General features: G+C 48.0%; 2 protein-coding genes and 1 long non-coding RNA gene across 4 annotated transcripts in view; 2 read left to right on the forward strand and 1 right to left on the reverse strand.

Moving 5' to 3' along the window:
* Window positions 1-331: 331 nt before the first annotated feature.
* Window positions 332-20,642, forward strand: part of LOC144211349 (uncharacterized) — a 24,879-nt gene continuing 4,568 nt past the window's right edge. Inside the window, exons 1-3 of one of the 2 annotated variants that reach the window (XR_013329590.1) lie at window positions 332-450; window positions 2,093-2,137; window positions 3,886-3,930. This is a non-coding gene — a long non-coding RNA (uncharacterized LOC144211349). The remainder of the gene's footprint in view (window positions 451-2,092; window positions 2,138-3,885; window positions 3,931-20,642) is intronic. The other variant, XR_013329589.1, reaches the window with a different exon arrangement.
* On the reverse strand, window positions 5,198-6,540 carry LOC144211432 (FH1/FH2 domain-containing protein 3-like). The gene is made up of 4 exons (XM_077738690.1): window positions 6,483-6,540; window positions 6,145-6,407; window positions 5,481-5,978; window positions 5,198-5,409 (listed from the first exon to the last, which is right to left on the reverse strand). Exons 1-4 carry the CDS (start codon window positions 6,538-6,540, stop codon window positions 5,248-5,250), a joined length of 981 nt encoding a protein of 326 aa, XP_077594816.1. The 3' UTR covers window positions 5,198-5,247.
* Window positions 10,306-20,642, forward strand: part of LOC144211348 (sodium/hydrogen exchanger 5-like) — an 11,899-nt gene continuing 1,562 nt past the window's right edge. The window contains exons 1-11 of the mRNA XM_077738512.1: window positions 10,306-10,559; window positions 10,816-12,150; window positions 12,249-12,551; window positions 13,368-13,531; window positions 14,040-14,118; window positions 18,431-18,608; window positions 18,685-18,905; window positions 19,173-19,375; window positions 19,460-19,549; window positions 19,772-19,842; window positions 19,969-20,095. Of these exons, the coding sequence (XP_077594638.1) occupies window positions 11,934-12,150; window positions 12,249-12,551; window positions 13,368-13,531; window positions 14,040-14,118; window positions 18,431-18,608; window positions 18,685-18,905; window positions 19,173-19,375; window positions 19,460-19,549; window positions 19,772-19,842; window positions 19,969-20,095 (1,653 nt within the window). The 5' untranslated portion in view covers window positions 10,306-10,559; window positions 10,816-11,933. The remainder of the gene's footprint in view (window positions 10,560-10,815; window positions 12,151-12,248; window positions 12,552-13,367; window positions 13,532-14,039; window positions 14,119-18,430; window positions 18,609-18,684; window positions 18,906-19,172; window positions 19,376-19,459; window positions 19,550-19,771; window positions 19,843-19,968; window positions 20,096-20,642) is intronic.

Genomic DNA, 20,642 nt, shown 5'->3' on the forward strand with positions numbered 1-20,642 from the left:
AGAGTTAGCATACAAACCGTCTTTTTATTTATTTATCTTTTACAGCGATTTTGAAGTGTTACTGTCAACTCAATCTTTAAACTCTTCAATTTATAAACAAGCAACCAAAATGTCCGGAGGTCGAAACTATAGAGATAAAATTAAACTCACTAAATGTTTTCGCTAATCATTGTAATTATACTTGTTTACGAGGGGCAATGTTCTGATACTACTTGCATGTTAAATGTAAGATATAGCCCCTACGGCGTACAACTGTGAACCTGTATAAAATCTCGCGAGAAATTAAATAACCGCATATCAGTATTTTATTTTGTAAAACGGAAGTCTCCATTTTGAAGGGACGCAATGACGTCACTTCCTTTTTCGCCACGGTCCTCTCAAACGGCACTATGTTAGCGAGCTCCAAATGTTTGTCGGAAGAATTTGGACTGTGTTCGTCCGTAAAAGAACGTGAGTACATTCTATCCTAATAACTCTAAAGTTGGCTATTTGTATCTCTTTGTTGTACATGCGCCGCAGTTGCAATGTTGCCCGAATCATGACCGTAGTAAGTTACTGTATTGACCACATGGCCGCCATGTCTGGTCGGCGTTTGGCTTTGAGGTTTGGTAATTATCTCCTTGCAATTGATTTCTCTCTCTTTATTGCGTTTAGTGGGACGTTCTTTCGGCTTTAGTAGCATTTTAACCTGTAACCTTTTTTGGTAGGCGTGATAGACCTCGAATTTGCCCATTTAAATGTTAGCATTCCCGACGTGAGGCTTTTGTTCAAAATGGCGACTATTAAAAAAAAGTTCATTCGTTCGTTCCTCTAATCTGCCATTTATTGACAAAGTAACACATGTCTAGTGGGTTAATATTACTAAAATGTGTTTAATAGTAGTGCTTAAATTATACAGATTTTGAAGGGGAGGGAGAGAGAGATACAGAGAGAAATGGGGGGGGGGATTTATTGCCACCCTCTGAAAAACAAAAGACAGGATATTGAATTGGAAAATAACGTTTTATTTCTTCTAATTCGACATATATTTATAAAGTAACACAAAAATAGTAGTTTAATATTACCAAAATGTTTACTATGAAGACCCGGATAATAGTACTATGAAGACCCTAACAGTAGTACTATGAAGAGCCGAACAATAGTATTATGAAGACCCGAATAATACTACTACTACTAATATTCATTATCTTTGGAATTTTCCACTGCCTACTATTATTCGGGTGTTCATAGTAATAGTAGTACTAAAATTATACAGATTTCGAAGGGGGCTGGATGTTAATCCTTTCCCACCCTCTGGGAAAAAAAACAAGAGGATATTGGATTGAAACAATGTTGTATTTCTTCTAATCCACCATCTATTGACAAAGTAACACAAAACTAGTGTTTAATGTTATTAAAATGTGTTTTATAGTAGTACTAAAATTATACAGATTTTTGAAGGGGGAGAGAGAGAGAGATGGACTCCAACCCTTTTTGCACATCAACACGCTCGTTTCAAAACAACATTTTGTAAATAAACTTGGAAAATAAGTTTAATCTAACCTTACACTAAACATAATTCTAATTTTGTTCTGCATTTTCATATCTTCCTTTTTCCCGGCCGGCCGGGTTCGCTGTTTATTCCGCTTCCAACCTGATTTTCACTATCGATGGGCTGTTTGCTTTCATAATCCCTTCAAAATATTCCGAAAATGATGCACACAAATGTCCTCACAATGGGATAACGCACGACCACTTGCCAACGATAAGTAATATATATTCCTCGTAATAGAGATCGCTACGCCATTTGCGCGAGTGACGGGGGGGAAAACACTGTTATACACGAAAGAGATGCAGCAAAAAAGACTAGTGCGCTATAGTCAAACAGCTACATGTCTTGCTTTCTCGTATCTCGAAATTGGTCTTGTATCTAGAGATTATTTGCTCAAAACTTTACTCGTATCTCGAATTGCTCGTATGTCGAGCTACCACTATATATTGTCAATTTTAAATGATAATATATATTGTTTTGCCTTGTATTTTTTTCAAAGTAAAAAGTACTGCAGCTGTAAATAGTTTGGGAAACACGTTCTAACTCCATACCACTTTACAGGTTCTTCTGGGCGCCAACGCAAGTCGTCTCAAGATGTCGTCTCATGTAAGTTTCTTTAATTGATTTGACTTTTAATTGACTATAACTCTAACCCTGAAACTAGTTTATTCGTAGGCATGATTGATGACATAACCCGCAATTGGTCTTGAAACCCAAAATGCCTCCCATACGCTTTGATTTAAAAAGTATTTCCCATTAATATGTTCTCTTCCTGCCATCTTGTGGCTGTTTTGAAAAAGTTCACCATACAATTATTTTCCCCACCAAAAACTCAGCCCTCCTCTTTGATTTGAAAATTACTTCCCAGTAATATGATCTCTTGCTGCCATCTTGTGGCCGTTTGGAAAAAGTACACCCTGCAATTATTTTTTTCCGACCCAAAAACCCTGCAATATTGTCCAGTAATATGGCGCCCCAAAAGAGGTGAGCCCCCCCCCCCCCTCCCACACACACACACACACAGTCGGTCATTAAAAGGCTTTCGGTTTATGTGATGACAAAGTAACACATGTCTAGTGGGTTAATATTACTAAAATGTGTTTAATAGTAGTGCTTAAATTATAGATTTTGAAGGGGAGGGAGAGAGAGATACAAAGAGAGAAATGGGGGGGGGGATTTATTGCCACCCTCTGAAAAACAAAAGACAGGATATTGAATTGGAAAATAACGTTTTATTTCTTCTAATTCGACATATATTTATAAAGTAACACAAAAATAGTAGTTTAATATTACCAAAATGTTTACTTTGAAGACCCGGATAATAGTACTATGAAGACCCTAACAGTAGTACTATGAAGAGCCGAACAATAGTACTATGAAGACCCGAATAATACTACTACTACTAATATTCATTATCTTTGCAATTTTCCACTGCCTACTATTATTCCGGTGCCTACTATTATTCCGGTGCCTACTATTATTCGGGTGTTCATAGTAATAGTAGTACTAAAATTATACAGATTTCGAAGGGGGCTGGATGTTAATCCTTTCCCACCCTCTGGGAAAAAAAACGAGGATATTGGATTGAAACAATGTTGTATTTCTTCTAATCCACCATCTATTGACAAAGTAACACAAAACTAGTGTTTAATGTTATTAAAATGTGTTTTATAGTAGTACTAAAATTATACAGATTTTTGAAGGGGGAGAGAGAGAGAGATGGACTCCAACCCTTTTTGCACATCAACACGCTCGTTTCAAAGCAACATTTTTTAAATAAACTTGGAAAATAAGTTTAATCTAACCTTACACTAAACATAATTCTAATTTTGTTCTGCATTTTCATATCTTCCTTTTTCCCGGCCGGCCGGGTTCGCTGTTTATTCCGCTTCCAACCTGATTTTCACTATCGATGGGCTGTTTGCTTTCATATTCCCTTCAAAATATTCCGAAAATGATGCACACAAATGTCCTCACAATGGGATAACGCACGACCACTTGCCAACGATAAGTAATATATATTCCTCGTAATAGAGATCGCTACGCCATTTGCGCGAGTGACGGGGGGAAAACACTGTTATACACGAAAGAGATGCAGCAAAAAAGACTAGTGCGCTATAGTCAAACAGCTACATGTCTTGCTTTCTCGTATCTCGAAATTGGTCTTGTATCTAGAGATTATTTGCTCGAAACTTTACTCGTATCTCGAATTGCTCGTATGTCGAGCTACCACTATATATTGTCAATTTTAAATGATAATATATATTGTTGTGCCTTGTATTTTTTTCAAAGTAAAAAGTACTGCAGCTGTAAATAGTTTGGGAAACACGTTCTAACTCCATACCACTTTACAGGTTCTTCTGGGCGCCAACGCAAGTCGTCTCAAGATGTCGTCTCATGTAAGTTTCTTTGAATTGATTTGACTTTTAATTGACTATAACTCTAACCCTGAAACTAGTTTATTCGTAGGCATGATTGATGACATAACCCGCAATTGGTCTTGAAACCCAAAATGCCTCCCATACGCTTTGATTTAAAAAGTATTTCCCATTAATATGGTCTCTTCCTGCCATCTTGTGGCTGTTTTGAAAAAGTTCACCATACAATTATTTTCCCGACCAAAAACTCAGCCACACCCTCTTTGATTTTAAAATTACTTCCCAGTAATATGATCTCTTGCTGCCATCTTGTGGCCGTTTGGAAAAAGTGCACCCTGCAATTATTTTTTTTTCCGACCCAAAAACCCTGCAATATTGTCCAGTAATGTGGCGCTCCAAAAGAGGTGACCCCCCTCCCCCACACACACACACACACAGTCGGTCATTAAAAGGCTTTCGGTTTATGTGATAGATGGCACTTTTCCCCCCCATTTTGTCATCCAGAGTGGCACGAGTTGCCGTCAGACGAAGAATCTAAAGACCAGGACGATTCCCGGTAGGCGTGCCAGGAGGCCGTCTATCCGTCTGTTTTCCAGGGAGAGAGAGAGGTGAACCGAGGCCGGCCTGTCTTCAACAAGGTATTCACCGGGCGTGCCGAGGTCCTCTGGCAGCACGTGGTGAAGCTCCACGCCCTGGCCGGCCACCTGGCCACCTTCCACCAGAAGGCCAAAGTAGCCGGCGTGACGGCCATCGCCGGCCTGGCCCTGGCACCCTTCACCTTTGGGGCATCGCTCATCGCCACGGCCGGAGGGATCAGATCGGCTTCCGCCAGCATCTCGAACAACGTCAATAACATCCAGTAGCGCAAGAAGGTGAGCGCCTAGTTTGGGATAACACGTTCTTACCCTATACTACTTTACAGTTTCTTCTGCAGACCCTTAATAAATGCCACATCCACTTCTGCAGACCCTTAATAAATGCCACATCCACTTCTGCAGACCCTTAATGCCACATTTGGACATCAACGCAAGTCATCTCAAGATGTCGTCTCGTGTAAGTTTCTTCTAATTGATTAATGTTTTTCTGTTAAGTGTATTCTCGCACTTTTAATTGACTATAACCATAACCCTGAAACTAGTTTATTCGTAGGCGTGATTGATGACATAACCCGCAATTGGTCTTTAAACCCAAAATGCCTCCCATACTCTTTGATTTAAAAAGTATTTCCCATTAATATGGTCTCTTCCTGCCATCAGGATCTTCTGCTCCCGAGAGGACAAAAGCCAATTGGGCCGGCTGATCTAGGGTGGGGGAGCATTTGGGGGGGTTGAGATGCTTTCATACCTCCACACCCTCCTTGCTGATGGCAAAGTCGTCAAAGTTGAGGATGGCGCTCTTGATGACGTGAACGGCGGGCAGGACCGTCATCCCGATGTTGATGGCGGTGCTCCGCTTGGAGTCCAGAACCAGGATCTCGGACTTTTTGCTCTCTGGCGCTTTCTGTGCGCATGCCACCCCCGCGGTCAAAGGGGCCCCCCCACCAAACGTCGGCGACGGTCGTCCCGGCTTACCTTGGCCCATGGCGTCTCTTTGGCCCTGGACTCAAAGAGGTGCTCCAGCTTCCCCATGTCCACTTGGACCTTGTCCAGTGACGTCCACAGGGTGCCCCGTCCGAAGCGGCACTTGGCCGGCGTCTCCGTCTGCTTCAGTTCGCGCCAGAATAACTTGACCGTCTTCTTCTTCTTTGTCCCCGACGGCGGGGGAGGAGGAGGAGCTGGAGCGCCGGGTAGCGGTGGTGGAGGAGGAGGAGGAGGAGCCAGACTGCCTGGAAGGTGCGGAGGAGGAGGAGGTAACCGCTCCAGGGGTGCTGAAAGGCAGGAAAAGTCTGTGGTGTCCAGAACGTCCAGGTCCTCCTCCTCCAGGAGGTCTGAGAAGTCCAAGTCTTTAATCCGAAGGCTGGCGCCGCACAACTGGAAATGGTCCCACGCGTCCCCGGGTCCCAGCGAGGCGGTCTCCAGGCGCTGACGGGGACTCTCGGCGTCCACTCTGTTCGGCTGACGCGTCTGAGGCTTTTGGAGACGGCAGAAGAAAAAAAAAAAAACATCTCGTCAAGTTCCGTGAAGAGCAAAATCCATAGCGGGTGATTCATAATGCACAGAAAGGGAGCTCAAAATGACACAATTGACCCAGAATCGCCCCAAAGTGTGCCAGCTGTGCCGCGCCAGGGGTCTTGACCTGCTCTTCTCGGTCCATCTGCTCGGACGCTTCCGGCTCCGTGCCGCGCGAGGAGGTCACGTCCTTGTCGGGGGCGGCCACGTCCTCGTCGGGGGCGCCCGCCTCCTCCGTCGAATCGGAGAATCTCGCCGGGACCCCTGCCCCGAGTTGGCCGTCGTCACGGCCGGCGGCGGACGCTTTGGAGAAGAGCATGTCCAGAAGGAACTTCCTGTCGTCGGACAGCGTGCTGATCTGGCGGCGAACGGCGGGGAGCTCAGGTATGCCTGGAGACAAAAGGCATGCTGAGGTTATTAGGATTTAAAAACAACAACAACAAATACGCCCCTTCACCACCCTACCCTCCCACATCAAAAGGATCGGACAACTACGGCTATCGAGGACCGCCAATGAGTTCATTGGGACATCAAACTTTTTGCACGTTTCCATTCTTTATCAAGATTTTGTTTCCTGGGTTAGGGTCAACCATACACCGAGGGGGGAAAACAAACTTTCTAAGCCTGGAATGAGGCACTCGAGCAGGTGAAAATCAGCCGCGGACTGGGCGGGGGGGTTAACCCGAGTCTGTGGCGACTGCACCGTGGATCCTTGACCCGTGTGGTATTTTCAAATACATGGAACTATTTTATTTATTTTTTTTACAAATTCAAACAAGACAACGCTCCGTCGACTAAAAAAAAAAATACATCTATTAGAAGATGACCATTTTTGTTCATCCGATCATTGTACGACTGCAAAGTGACGTATATCGTCACGGCCAAAAAAAGATGGCCTTGGAAGGGCAACTTTCCCATGTTTTCTTTTTGAGCCATCCGCTTTTGTTAAAATGATCAGATAGCCAATAGCACAGGGATAGGAAGGGGTGTCCAAAGCGGCCACAACGCAAAGGGCCACAAGAACGGCCGCAGGACCTCGGCGGAGCGGGCAAAGAAAGTCCCATTGATGTTTCAGGAGATCGCCGAGCCCCTGTTTGACCTGAAGTTGGGCATGGAGCAGCTGGCAGGCAACCGGACCTTCAAGAAGATCCTGGCCACGCTGCTGGCCGTGGGGAACTTCCTCAACGGCTCCGAGGTGAGTGCGGGCGGGCGGGCCTGCGGCAGTGCGGCACGCCTTAATCCCTTGTAAGCCCTCCACCCATCCCTCCTTCAGGCCGGCGGCTTCGAGCTGGCTTACTTGGAGAAGGTGGCAGAGGTGAAGGACACGGTCCACCGCCAAACTCTGCTCCATCACGTCTGCGCCTTGGTCACGGAAAGCGAGCCGCGCTCGTCCGACGTCTACTCCGAGATCCCCGCCGTCACGCGTTCCGCCAAGGTGCGTCCCGGACACGGGGTTAGCTTAGGCCGGAGTTTAAAAGAGCCCGCCGCCGGACTCGTGGACCACTTTTCTGGCGGTGGTGAAAGCCACCTTTTTATTTTATAAATGGATGAAAGAAAGAAGATCAAACCACCGAGAATGGAGTGCAATTTTGGGCCGAGAACGAGTCGGGGTCTACTTCTAGTTCTCTCTCCCTCCGCTCTCTTTAGGTGGACTTTGAGCTGCTGGCGGACAATCTGCTCCAGCTGGAAAGACGCTGCAAGGCATCCTGGGAAAACCTTCAGGTGGTTTCCAAGCACGAGACCAAAAGCGCCCTGAAGAACAAGATGGCCGACTTCCTGAAGGACTGCACTCAAAGGATTCTCATTCTCAAGGTGGTCCACAGGAGAGTCATCAACAGGTCCGTCCTCCCGTCCGTCCTCCCGTCCGTCCTCCCGCCCCCCTCTCCGGCAACGGGACTGACAAACGCCGCCGGCGAGCACGGCGGCGTTTGTCAGTCCCGTTGCCGGAGAATTCAAATCCAACAATCGCGAGGTGTTGCGTCCACGGGAGACGTCCAGGCCGGGTGGGAGGAATTCTCATGAATTTAGCTGCCTGAAGTAGTACGGGGAAGAAGAAGTGGTAACATTACGAGATTTAAGTCTGTTCCCCTTTTGACGCTAACTGAACCGGAAGTTGTTTTGGGTTCGGGGGCATCTCCGTGGGCGCGTGGGATTTTGCATAATATCTGGAGGAAAAGTCCAACATTAAAACGAGGTTTAAAAACGTCCCATTCATTAGTTAAACATCAGTCGAACTGAAAGCTGTTCGAGTTCTCCGGACATCAACGTTGATGACGTTAGATCCAACTGGGAAAAAATGGATTTGTGAATATTGGGGGTTGGGGTGATTTACTTCCCCTTGATCAAACTCTAATGATAATGAGTTTCTAATGAGAATATAGGCAACAGTTTGAAGTCGGAAGACTTTCAGCAAGTTTCGCCTTGAGATTATTTCAATGCAAAAAGTGTGCCTGCCGCAGCTCAGACGACAGTAAAGAAATGATTTCAAAGTTTCATTTTTCGTAAATGCGCCCATGGATGCGGGCGATAATGTCATCATTTACTTACGCTTTTGCTTATCAACAAATATTCTTGATTCAACCGCTTTACGCACGTGCGTTTCTAGGTGGGGAAGGCAATCACTAAAGGCGCCCTGCCCTCCCTCCACAAGTCGTGTAGTGTTCATGCCATCCACAACTTTACTAAGGCTCGTGGCGTTGCTCGCAGGTTCCACTCGTTCCTTCTGTTCCTGGGTCAGCCGGCGGCATCGGCCCGGGACACCAAAGTGACGGGCTTCTGCCGGATCATCAGCGAGTTTGCGCTGGAGTACCGCACCACCAGAGAGGCGCTCACCCTCAAACGCAAGCGTGACAAACACAGGGAGAGGACCAAAACGCGGGGGAAGCTGATCACCGAGGTCAAACTCTTTTTCAAAGCATTTTCTTCTGCATTCTTTCTGCTAGACTCATCTTTTGCTCTCCATTGAAACGACTCTGCCCCAACTGGGCGTCCCAAAACGACTCTGCTCCAACTGGGCGCCCCAAAACGACTCTGCCCCAACTGGGCGTCCCAAAACGACTTTGCCGCTAGTGTGCATCCCGTCCGTTTGCACTGCGAGATTGACGGTTAACCCGTACATACTCTTTGGCCTGGTTTCAGACGGAGAAGTTCTCTGGAGCGCTGCCACGCCCCGAGGGCTCGGCCCCCGTCTCGCCGGAGGCCAAGCACCGGACCATGACCCGGTCCATGACCCGGATGCTGACCCAAGATGACGGCAACCGGAGACGCTCTCACGCCGTCGGCGGTAAGGAGCCGTCCGATGGCCTTTTAAAGGAGCACTCTAATCCAGGGTCGCCCGCGCCACAGCGTCCCGCGGCCAGTCTCCGTCGCCTCGGGACCACCGAGACCGGTCGGACGACATTATGGAGCGTCTGGTGGAGTTGGTGACCCGCGACCCAGAGGCCAGGGCGTCCGCCCCCAAAACCCGGAAGCGCTCCCGGATCAACAGGAAGTCCAGTAAGCCACGTGCCGCCGCCGCCGGCTTCGGACGCGCTCTCCGTCTTGCGGCTGGGTTTTGGCCCATACCTTTCCTGGCGTTTTCCTAAGGCGTAAACTGTTGCCTGCCATTCACCTCCAATGACATCCAATTGGCTTAAAGTGGGAGCGCCCACGCATACCTTTCGTCCATCGCTGTTCGCTAAGTGCCGGCTAGCGATAACATTATCTTTTAAAAGTTGATTTTATGAGATCTTCTAAGGATTAAATTTGGAAATATTCAGGCCACTCTAAGGACTAATGCAGTACGTCAGGGAGAATGGAGATCAGCGGTCCCCAACCTTTTTCCCCACCATGGACCGGTAAAGCTCTTTCTATTTTCATGCGGACCGGTGAATGGGGAGGGTTATCACTTGAGTCAAAATTGTGTGGGGTCGGTGCACAAACGACACCCAAGACGACAAAAAAACATTTCCCAAGCATAGTAGCAAGTATTTATTATTATAACAACTTTCATCATTTCAAGTAGGAGAACGAGATTGAAAAGGTTAATATTTCTTACTCCGACGAACCGGCACTAGGCGGCCCGCGGACCGGTGGTTGGGGACCACTGATGTAGATGACTTTTTCCAAGTAGATTCACAAAGTATTTTAAGAATGAGTACCACTCCTTGAAATCATTTCACGTCTCCTGAAATTTTCGGTGACGGATAACCACACAACTTCAAAGTATTGCAAATTCTCCAGTCCCACTCCCTAGAAAAATAAAATAAAATATTTCTATTTTTTTTTTTAAAGCATCTATTCCCTGAGGGACAGGATGGAGCCCAGTTTGGGACGCATTGTACTTTTGGACCCGCCACCACGTGCATTGTTTTGGTCAAAACACACTAATCCGGCCGAATGTCTCCCTCCCTTCTTCTCTGCTGGCGGCGGCGGCCGTCCGCGGCCGTCTGCCCTCGCCGACATCGCGGCGGCCATCTCCGCTTCCGTCCGTTTGACGACAAGCGATTTACGTGGGCCCCAGTCCGACTGACCCCGACCTTTGGCGGAAAAAAAAAGTCACAGGTACGGACGGTACTTTGGTCGGCGTCCGCGTCTCGCCGTGGCTTCTCTTCTGCCCGATGTTTGCTTTTGCAACAATCCGGCCGGAAAGAAGCGGCGCCCGTGCCAGTTTTTGCTTCCAGATAGCCGTCCGTTCGTCCACCCGCTTGGAATGAGCTTAACCCCTTCCTGTAGCCATAGCAAGTCTTTAGAAGATATGTTCCCCTTTCTTTTAACGCTAAATGACGACAAAGTGTTTTTGACATGGGTTTCTGTGCAGTGAGGAGGACGCTGAAAAGCGGAGTGAGCGCCGAGACGTTGCGGGCCCTGGGGCTCCAAAAAAGCGCAGAGGACATATGACCATGGGCCGACGGAAAATGGCAAATACAGAGCACAAATGAAGAAATGCGACTTTTTGGGTGCTGTCGAGGGAGGGCTACTGTGCACCTTTTTTGCAGTATTTTTCGCCCCTCTTCCACTAATCTTGGGTTTTTCTGCATTTTTAAAATTCTCTCTTCGCTTGGTCTTGTTTTTAACTGTTTGTTTATTGGGAAAAGTACTACTCGAATAAAAATGATTTTTTTAAATACATGTACAATTGTGTGCGTTTGGAGCTATTTTGTCTACAGTACATTGCAGTTTTGCCTTGATGCTTTTGTGGAAGTATTGTACGTAGTTGAGTAGGGAGTATTGAGGCTGCTTTGTTCTCCTCGCATGACTTCAAGGGTGTATTGTCCATTTGGGAGTGTTTAAACCAGTGGTGTCAAATGCATGGCCTGTGGGCCGAAACCGGTCCCCAAGGAGGTTCTGTCAGGCTCTCAGGGTGATTGAAAGTGAAGAAAACAGGAAACCATGAATATGGAGGTGAAAATTGTGAATCAGGGGTGTCTCGTACGCCAGAAATTGCAAACGTCAACCATTTTCAGGCAATTTTAAGGGTGCAGCTCATACACGGGGGCCGGCTTATTTACGAGAAAATGCGTTAAATTTCAAATGTCAATGTGTTCCTGTGCTTCTTTACACCAAAACAAAGGAAAGACGTGATATTTGGGTTATGCATAGCCAAGTGTGCTATAATTTTAATGGTCCGGCCCGCAAAGTCTACCCAGGCGTCTTATGTGGCCCGCGATGAGGAACAAGTTTGACATCCCTGGTTTAGATGACTTTGAGGGCTGTTTGACCTTTTTCGAGAGTATTTTGGCTGTGCAAGTAATTGATGTCTTTTGAATTCTAGGAAAGATACTTGGAAAACACACCTTAAGGCTACTTTTAGGCAGTAATCACAGTAGTCCGCAGAGGTCCAAATGGGGGTTCTGAGGTCCCGCCCCTAAGCCTACCTCCTGGGATTTAAAAGCCTTCCCGCCTCCCGCGGACTCCCAGACGCATCAAGTGGCCGCCATGCTCGCTCGTGCGTCCGCTGCGCTGCTGCTGCCGCCACTGCTTTTCCTCGCGCCCAGGGCGAGGGCGAGCTCGGACCCGGCAGAGGCAGAGGAAGAGCGAGCGGGGCACGGCCACGGCGGCGGGGGATACCGGGTGGTGCAATGGGAGTGGAGCTACGTGCAGACGCCTTACGTCATCGCCGTGTGGCTACTGGTGGCCAGCGTGGCCAAAATCTGTGGGTCCCTCCTGACGTCATGCCTCATGGGATATGTTTAGGAAGCAGGTTTCATTTGTGGACATTTGCACCGTGCCAATGGCGTTTCCTCCTTTCAGTGTTCCAGCTTTCACGGCGTTTGACGCGGGTGGTCCCCGAGAGCGTGCTTCTGATCCTGCTGGGATTGGCGCTGGGCGGCCTGGCGCTGCTGGCCGACGACAAGCAGCCGTACCAGCTGGAGCCCGCCCTCTTCTTCCTCTTTCTGCTGCCCACCATCGTGGGCGACGCCGGCTACTTCATGCCGGCGCGCCTCTTCTTCGACAACCTGGGCGCCATCCTCACCTACGCCGTGGCCGGCACGCTGTGGAACGCCTTCGGCACCGGCTTGGCGCTGACCGCCGCCCACCGCCTGGGAGTCATCGGTCAGTCCCTTTCCGTGTCGTGATGGCGAGCAGCTGAAAGGCCTGGAGTATTTGGAAGGAGAATTCCAATCAGTGACCGTGCCTCTTTTTAGCGAGCTGTGGCGTCGATCGAGATTGGCGCTCTTTCATTTGCATTCGTACGAAACCGTTCCAATGTTCAAAGGTTACTTTGCTATAGATTTGACAAATGAATAGCCAAAAATATACAGCACGTGACCCGAGTTGACTGATCAACCAGGGGTATACAATTTCTCCGCAATTGGTAACTACTAGTTCTCTTTGTAACCATGTTTTTTTTTTCCTCTTTGGCTTTAATCACCATTTTGATACTAATGTTTTTGGATTGTGGTTAGCGCCTCGGGCTCACAGCTCCAGGGTGATGGGTTCAAATCCAGGTCACGTCCACCTGTGTGGAGTTTACATTTTCCCCTGGGCGTGTGTGTGGTTTTCCTACGGGTACTCCGGTTCCCTTCCACACTCCAGTCTGTTTTCCCATATCCCTCTCCTCCACCACACCCGAATCAAGGGATCAACTCTTCAGCGAGATGTCCCGGTGCTCAATCACCATCCTGATTATTGATTGGGGTATGTTGGTGGAGGGAGACATGGAATACAGACTGGATAGGGGCCCTCCAGGACCACAGCCATTCAGGCTTCCCTAGACTACAGCTTTCGGCGCCGTTGACGGCAGTAGGGTGAGACCGAGGTCCTTTGGTCGAAATGACGGTAGCCGCCTTTTTGTTTTGAACGCGAGCCTGTGTTTTTGGCCATTTATGCTTGACCTTGTTTCTTCTTTGTTCCCACACGACGGAGCAGACGAGCGCGTGGAGGCGGGGCTGCTGGACTTTTTGCTCTTCGGCGCCCTGATCTCGGCGGTGGACCCCGTGGCGGTGCTGGCAGTCTTTGAGGAGGTTCACGTCAACGACACGCTCTTCATCATTGTCTTCGGAGAGTCGCTGCTCAACGACGCCGTCACTGTGGTGATGATGCGCTTCCTTCCGTCTAAGATGTATTTTTTTTTCCCCGCTGCGGGGCGGCGAGCGTTCCGTCGCGAACGACCGTGACCTTTCCGTCCGTCCGTCTCGGTTGCCGGGAAGAGGCGCGGGAATGCGCGCCGCTCGTTACTTATTCCTTCTCCGTCCCCCGTCGCCGACCATCCGTCACTTAAACCTGGGAAACGGCCCGGCGCACAGTGGAGGTATTTGGGGTTGTACTCATCGCCGTTCCGATAAATCCACAACCATTTAGGATGGACCGGAACCCCCTTGGTCGGCAGCGGCGGTGGAGCATTTAACGATTAGACTTTTGAACAGATTAGCTAGCCCCGCTAATCCTCATCAGAACTCGGAATATGAGCTAATCCCGGCAACTAGCGAAGCGTGATGACCCGACACGCGACGGACGGCCGACACGCGAGCCAGGCCGCTGCGCTGCCATGCCCCCTTGGGCGGCCTTTTTTGCAATGAGCCATTTTGGGTTGTCTTCCAGGTGTTGTACAAGGTTTACATCTCCTTTGTGGAAGTCGGGACAGAAAATGTGCAGATGGCGGATTACTTTAAAGGAATGGGTGAGTGGGCGTCTGTCTCCAAGGCGCTTCCATTGTTACTGGTTCAAAAAAACTTCCCGATCAATCTCATTTATGCCATTTCTCCAACAATTGTGTGATGCTTAAGGTGGTGTGACAGGGTGAAGTAGTTGATGTTATACATGAGTGCAGGTGTTAAGTTGAAAGGGGACTCATGCCGCTAGCATGCGTTAAACACGGGGCGATGACGTAATGACTAACCAATGGTCATAGACCTTGGTAGGGTATAATAACGGGCTATTCAGACATTTATCTAAGTTGGTTTTGGAAATACAACAAAGAGCCTGTCTGATTATTTCACCCGTCTTTTTAAGGTATGTTGCTTGTTTTGAATAGACTGAGTGTGAGATGTGCAAGAGGCAATAGTAGCATGTCAGAAAGAATGTAATGCTTAGTGATGCTTGTTTACTTCTTTATGTGTGCGCGTAAATGTGCGAGTCTCGGGTATTGTTTACAGCAAGCTACCTTCGGCCGCTGGTTATTTACTTTTTCATGTGTGCGAGTAAATGTGCGAGTCTCGGGTATTGTTTGAAGTGAGCTACCTTCGACCGTGGGTTGTTTACTTTTTTTTATGTGTGTGCGCGAATGTGCGCGTCTCGGGTGCATTGTCTACAGCAGGCTACTTTCGGCCGCCGTTATAACAGTAGCATAATAGTTATGCAGTATATGACGGCCGGAAAAAAAGGTAACAAGTACAATACTCATAAGTTATAATCGTTTATGCAGCAAGTACATTGCTTTGGATTATAACGGGTTGTTAATATGTTACTATGTATATATTTGAGTGTTATTGTATATTATGTTTTGTGTGAATTGCTTAAATAACTGAAGTTGGTTGAAATACAACAAAGAGCCTGTCTGATTATTTCACCCGTCTTTTAAAGGCGAAATACTACCACCCCGTGGAAGAAAATCACGGGTACAACATTTTTGGAGGCACCGCCGCTGGGATTCGCTGCTTGGATGACCAGTATTCACAACCTGAGTACTGAATGCTGAGCCAGCGAAACCTAAACCACAACCAGGATCAAGACAGTGAGAAGAGGTGTTGCTGTTAAAAGGAACGTGAAGTTGGCAGAGTACTCGTCATCTGAGGCCAGTAGAGATCATCAGAGAGACGGTAAAAACGTGCCAGTTCAGTGTTCACTTTTGCATCATAAACCAAACTCCTACCGTGTTGAGAAAATGGAAATGGAACGGGAGCAAGTACGCATAGAGGTAGAAGAAATGTTGTACAAGCTAACAGTTAATGACCTGTTAGAAATATGTGATTTCCTTAACATAGGGAAAACGAAACGCATATCAGTATGCAAATTGTTGTGTCACATCGATAACCACCTGGAAAGGAACGAACTCAAAGACGAGGACAAAGGTATGTCTGAGTTGTTAAAATTAAAAGAGGGGATAAGGATGTTGTATGAAGACAGAAGACTGGGGTGGCAGAGACTTTTTGGGGCAAAGCAGGCAATAAATAGTGAACACTTGGCCTCTCTTGAGCGTGAAAAAATTCTCAAGAGGGACCTTGAAGCCATGAAACAAGAACAAGCTAGGCATAATGGAGAGAGCGATAAGCAAAGAAGAGATTTGTTGGAGCAGCTCTCTGCGAGAAATGAAGCTATAGAAAATCGGCAGTACGAAAATGTAGAGTTGAAGAACCAGCTTGACAAAACAGTTGGCTGTTTAGCAAAGGCAGCAGCAGATGTGGAAGCAAAAGAATTGAAGCTTTCATCTTATGAAGAGGAAATAGCCCGACAGAAAAAACTCTTGGCGCTAGAAAACTTGCATACTGATGAAATCGTTCAAGCTAAAGATCACATCATCAAAAAACTGGAAGAGGACATATTGCAACAGAGAGAAGCCTTTCAGAAGAAGATTGACCATCTTGAACTTCAGTTTGAACAAGCTGAGCAGCAGAAAACTGATGAGATTAGCGTACTGCAAAAAGAGAAAATGGCTCTGGAGAAACAGGTGGACATGTTTGTTGTGGAGAAGGAGAAACTTTTTCAGACCAAGCAAGCAACAGAAAGAGAGATTATGGCATCTCTCCAGAGGGAGGAAGTACTGAAAGAGGAGCTTGAATTACTGAAGCTGGAAAAAGTTACATTCTTGAAAGAAAGGGAACAAGAACAGGCGAATGAGAGGTTAAAGATAGAATCAACTAGAGCTTTGACCCAATATGGTAGAGACACTGACAAGTCTCCCCTTGAATGTCAAAAATCTAGTGAATCAATTCCTACTCAACAGACAAAGACGAGTAGATTCCCAAAGGTCAAACCAAAACCAGACAACCTGACACCAAGAGGAGGACCTGGGAAGCTCCGTGACTTCTGGGAAGATACAGTTCACACAGTGGTGAAGCAAATGGGATCTGACCTACCAATTTATGAAGTTAGGCCAGGAAGAGGTAAAGATCGTTCCAGAATTCTGTACAGAAATCTACTAATGTCTTGTGAACATTTGCCCGTTGAGATAACACCAGAAGAAGGGAAAATCGGCACGAGGACGCCGAGAAAGAAAAAGCAGCCGGCATCTCATCAGGAGTCAGAAAAAGAAGGCGATGACGAGGATGACTTCCACTGTGAGCTGCGCCAGCTAAATGAGAGAGGTGCCCAGGAGATGGAGCCGGAGCGCGGGCCACTGCCTGTGGACCGGACACACGGGGTGGGGGGCCCTGCTTCCGGACCAGTACAAGTGGAAGAGGACCATCAGCTGGAGGACCTGCCTGGTGAGGGAGCAAACCCTCCTCTTGAAGGTCCTAGTGCTGAACAGTTATCAGAGACTTTCCCGCCAACCGCCGTGACGGAACCTGAGGCGCTGACTGATGAACGGCCGAGAAGGGAGAGACACCCACCACGACGTACGACCTATGACCATCTTGGAATCCCCTCCTGTTATAGTACACAGTCACCGCAGGAGCGGCTAACTGTTTACCCTGCACCAGGAGTGGCCCCTTGGTTAGTACACCTGCATCCATATTACCTGCAGCCACTTTTTTTGTTTGGACTCCAACAAGCTTGAACATACAAGGACGACTGTCATGGACTGTCATGGACTGTTATGGACTGTCATGGACTGTTATGGACTGTTATGGACTGTTATGGACTGTTATGGACTGTGATTACTGTGCCATCCAGTAAAACGTGGACCGTACGAGTTGTGGATTATATTTGAACTGTGGCCGTGCCGCCTGGACTGTAATGAGCATCGGCTCACCAAAGTGGAAATGTTTGGGAGCATATTAATGTCGGGACGACATTTGTTTTTGTGGGGGAGAGTGTGACAGGGTGAAGTAGTTGATGTTATACATGAGTGCAGGTGTTAAGTTGAAAGGGGACTCATGCCGCTAGCATGCGTTAAACACGGGGCGATGACGTAATGACTAACCAATGGTCATAGACCTTGGTAGGGTATAATAACGGGCTATTCAGACATTTATCTAAGTTGGTTTTGGAAATACAACAAAGAGCCTGTCTGATTATTTCACCCGTCTTTTTAAGGTATGTTGCTTGTTTTGAATAACGACTGAGTGTGAGATGTGCAAGAGGCAATAGTAGCATGTCAGAAAGAATGTAATGCTTAGTGATGCTTGTTTACTTCTTTATGTGTGCGCGTAAATGTGCGAGTCTCGGGTATTGTTTACAGCAAGCTACCTTCGGCCGCTGGTTATTTACTTTTTCATGTGTGCGAGTAAATGTGCGAGTCTCGGGTATTGTTTGAAGCGAGCTACCTTCGACCGTGGGTTGTTTACTTTTTTTTATGTGTGTGCGCGAATGTGCGCGTCTCGGGTGCATTGTCTACAGCAGGCTACTTTCGGCCGCCGTTATAACAGTAGCATAATAGTTATGCAGTATATGACGGCCGGAAAAAAAGGTAACAAGTACAATACTCATAAGTTATAATCGTTTATGCAGCAAGTACATTGCTTTGGATTATAACGGGTTGTTAATATGTTACTATGTATATATTTGAGTGTTATTGTATATTATGTTTTGTGTGAATTGCTTTGATATAACTAAAAGTTGGTTTTGGAAATACAACAAAGAGCCTGTCTGATTATTTCACCCGTCTTTTTAAGGCGAAATACTACCACCTTCTACCCGTGGAAAATCGCGGGTACAACAGTGGCTTAACTCTCCCGTAGGTCAGTGGTTCTCAAATAGGGGGTTGCCCCCCCCGGGGTGGGCCCCCCCGGGTGGGCCCCCCCTTGGGTCCGCCGGACTGCCACATTCCGCCCGAGTGCGCTCCGGCGTTCCGAGACCTTACGTGTGTGTGTGTTTCTTTTTTTGGCTCCTAGCGTCCTTCCTGGTGGTGAGCGCGGGCGGCACCTCGGTGGGCCTGGTCTTCGCCGTCATCCTGAGCTTGCTGACGCGCTTCACCAAGAAGGTCCGGATCATCGAGCCGCTCTTCGTCCTGCTGCTGGTCTACCTGGCGTACCTCACCGCCGAGCTGTTCTCCCTGTCATCCATCTTGTCGTGAGTTGGCCCGGCCGCCCAAGTTGTTGGACTCGCCTCTGTCCTGACGCGCCGGGAGGTCCGTTCGTCCGTCCAGGATGACCTTTTGCGGCATCGGCGCCAACAAGTACGTGGAGGCCAACATCTCGCAGAAATCTCGGACGGCGGTCAAGTACACAATGAAGACCCTGGCCAGCATCGCCGAAACCCTCATCTTCATCTTCCTCGGCATCTCCGCCGTGGACAAGTCCAAATGGGCCTGGGACACGGGCCTGGTGGCGTGCACCCTCATCTTCATCTTCATCTTCAGAGCCCTAGGTCAGTAAGTAGGTCAGGAGTGGAAAGATTTTTCTTGGGACTTCCCTTCTTAAGGGTCTGACTTTTTCTGGAGGCGATTGGATTCTCTATTTAGAGAATGTAACTCCCTCTGTTGGACTTGTGACTCCCTGAGCCCAAATTGCGACTTGATGCTCAAAGAAAATGTGACTTCCAGTGGCCGAGATAGGACATTCCGTAGAAAGAACGTGAATGTGCGCGGAGAGATTGCCACTTCCTTCGGAAAGAACACCACTTCCCTTTGTCCAGGAGTGATGGGTCAAACCTGGGTGCTCAACCGTTTCCGCCTGGTCCCGCTGGACAAGATCGACCAGGTGGTGATGTCGTATGGCGGGCTACGGGGGGCGGTGGCCTTCGCTCTGGTGGTCCTCCTGGACGGTCAACGCGTCAAGGCCAAAGACTACTTTGTGGCCACCACCATTGTGGTGGTCTTCTTCACCGTCATGTTCCAGGTGTGAGACCGCGCCAAACCAATGGTATGCCACCATTTTATGGGTCACTGCAGCCAGACAGAACTTCCCCGACCCATTCCTTAGGGTTTGACCATCAAGCCCCTGGTCAAGTGGCTGAAAGTTCCTCGCTCCACCAGCAGGAAACCGACCATCAACGAGGAGATTCACGAGAGGGTGAGGCCTCGTCATCTTTTCCACGCTTTTCACGGCATCGTCATCATCCTCATCAAAATTCATCCAAATGATCCGGGACACACCGATGTGCTCCGGGGTGTATTGTATTGCTCCTGAAAAAAGATCATCCAGAAACTTTGAAATCCATCCAAAAGTCATCGACATATTAGTTGGCCGAGACGTTTTTCCACCTTACCAAAAAGGACGCTCTCTTCTTGAAAGGCCTTCGATCACATCCTAACGGCAGTGGAGGACATCGCCGGTCTTCAGGGCTACCACCACTGGCGGGACAAGTGAGTTGCTCGCCGGGCCAGTCTCATCGGCGCCGTGGGACGGATTACTTAGGTCGTCCCTCGACGCCGACGCACAGATTATTTCATATTATTATCTTGGCCGCTCGTCGCCGCCGTATGCCTCAGGTGGGAACAGTTTGACAAGAATTACCTGAGCAAGCTCCTTCTGAGGAAGTCGGCGTACAGGAAGAGCGAGCTTTGGGAGGCGTATCAGAAGATCAACATCCGAGACGCCATCAGCGTCATCGACCAGGTGGGTGGGGCGGGCCGCCCGGCGCCGACAAGGCACTTGACGGCCATTGGGAGCCGGTGTCATTCGGTCAACGTCACGTCGGCCGTGGCGGGCAAGCCGTCGGCCTCTGCTTTGCATTTCAGCTGGCAAATGCTCCCTTTTCGACACCTTTTAATGTTTGTCATCAATGTCAAATGAACTCCATACATTGCTTGTTATTGGCCGTTGCCATCGATGCTGCTCCACGTCCAACCCATTTGGGCTGAGAGGGCCCAATTCACATTGATAGAAAATGACAGTTTTTTTTCAATGATCATGTTATACAATCCTCATTTCTTATTATGATAAACACATCTACATCATTTATTGACGGAGGACTTACCAATAAGGGTGATTATTAAGAAATGCAATTTAAACAGCTAACAATGAAACTCTAACCCCTTTCCATCATCAAGTGCTTATTTTATATTCAACCTTTTTTTGTTGGAAGTCATAGATTAAAGTAGAGTATTGACATGACATTTAATGCGTGTTCTGCCGTATTTTGGTCAAGTAGTAGAAAATATTA

This window comes from Stigmatopora nigra, chromosome 18 (assembly GCF_051989575.1).
Source record: "Stigmatopora nigra isolate UIUO_SnigA chromosome 18, RoL_Snig_1.1, whole genome shotgun sequence".
Lineage (NCBI taxonomy): Eukaryota > Metazoa > Chordata > Actinopteri > Syngnathiformes > Syngnathidae > Stigmatopora > Stigmatopora nigra.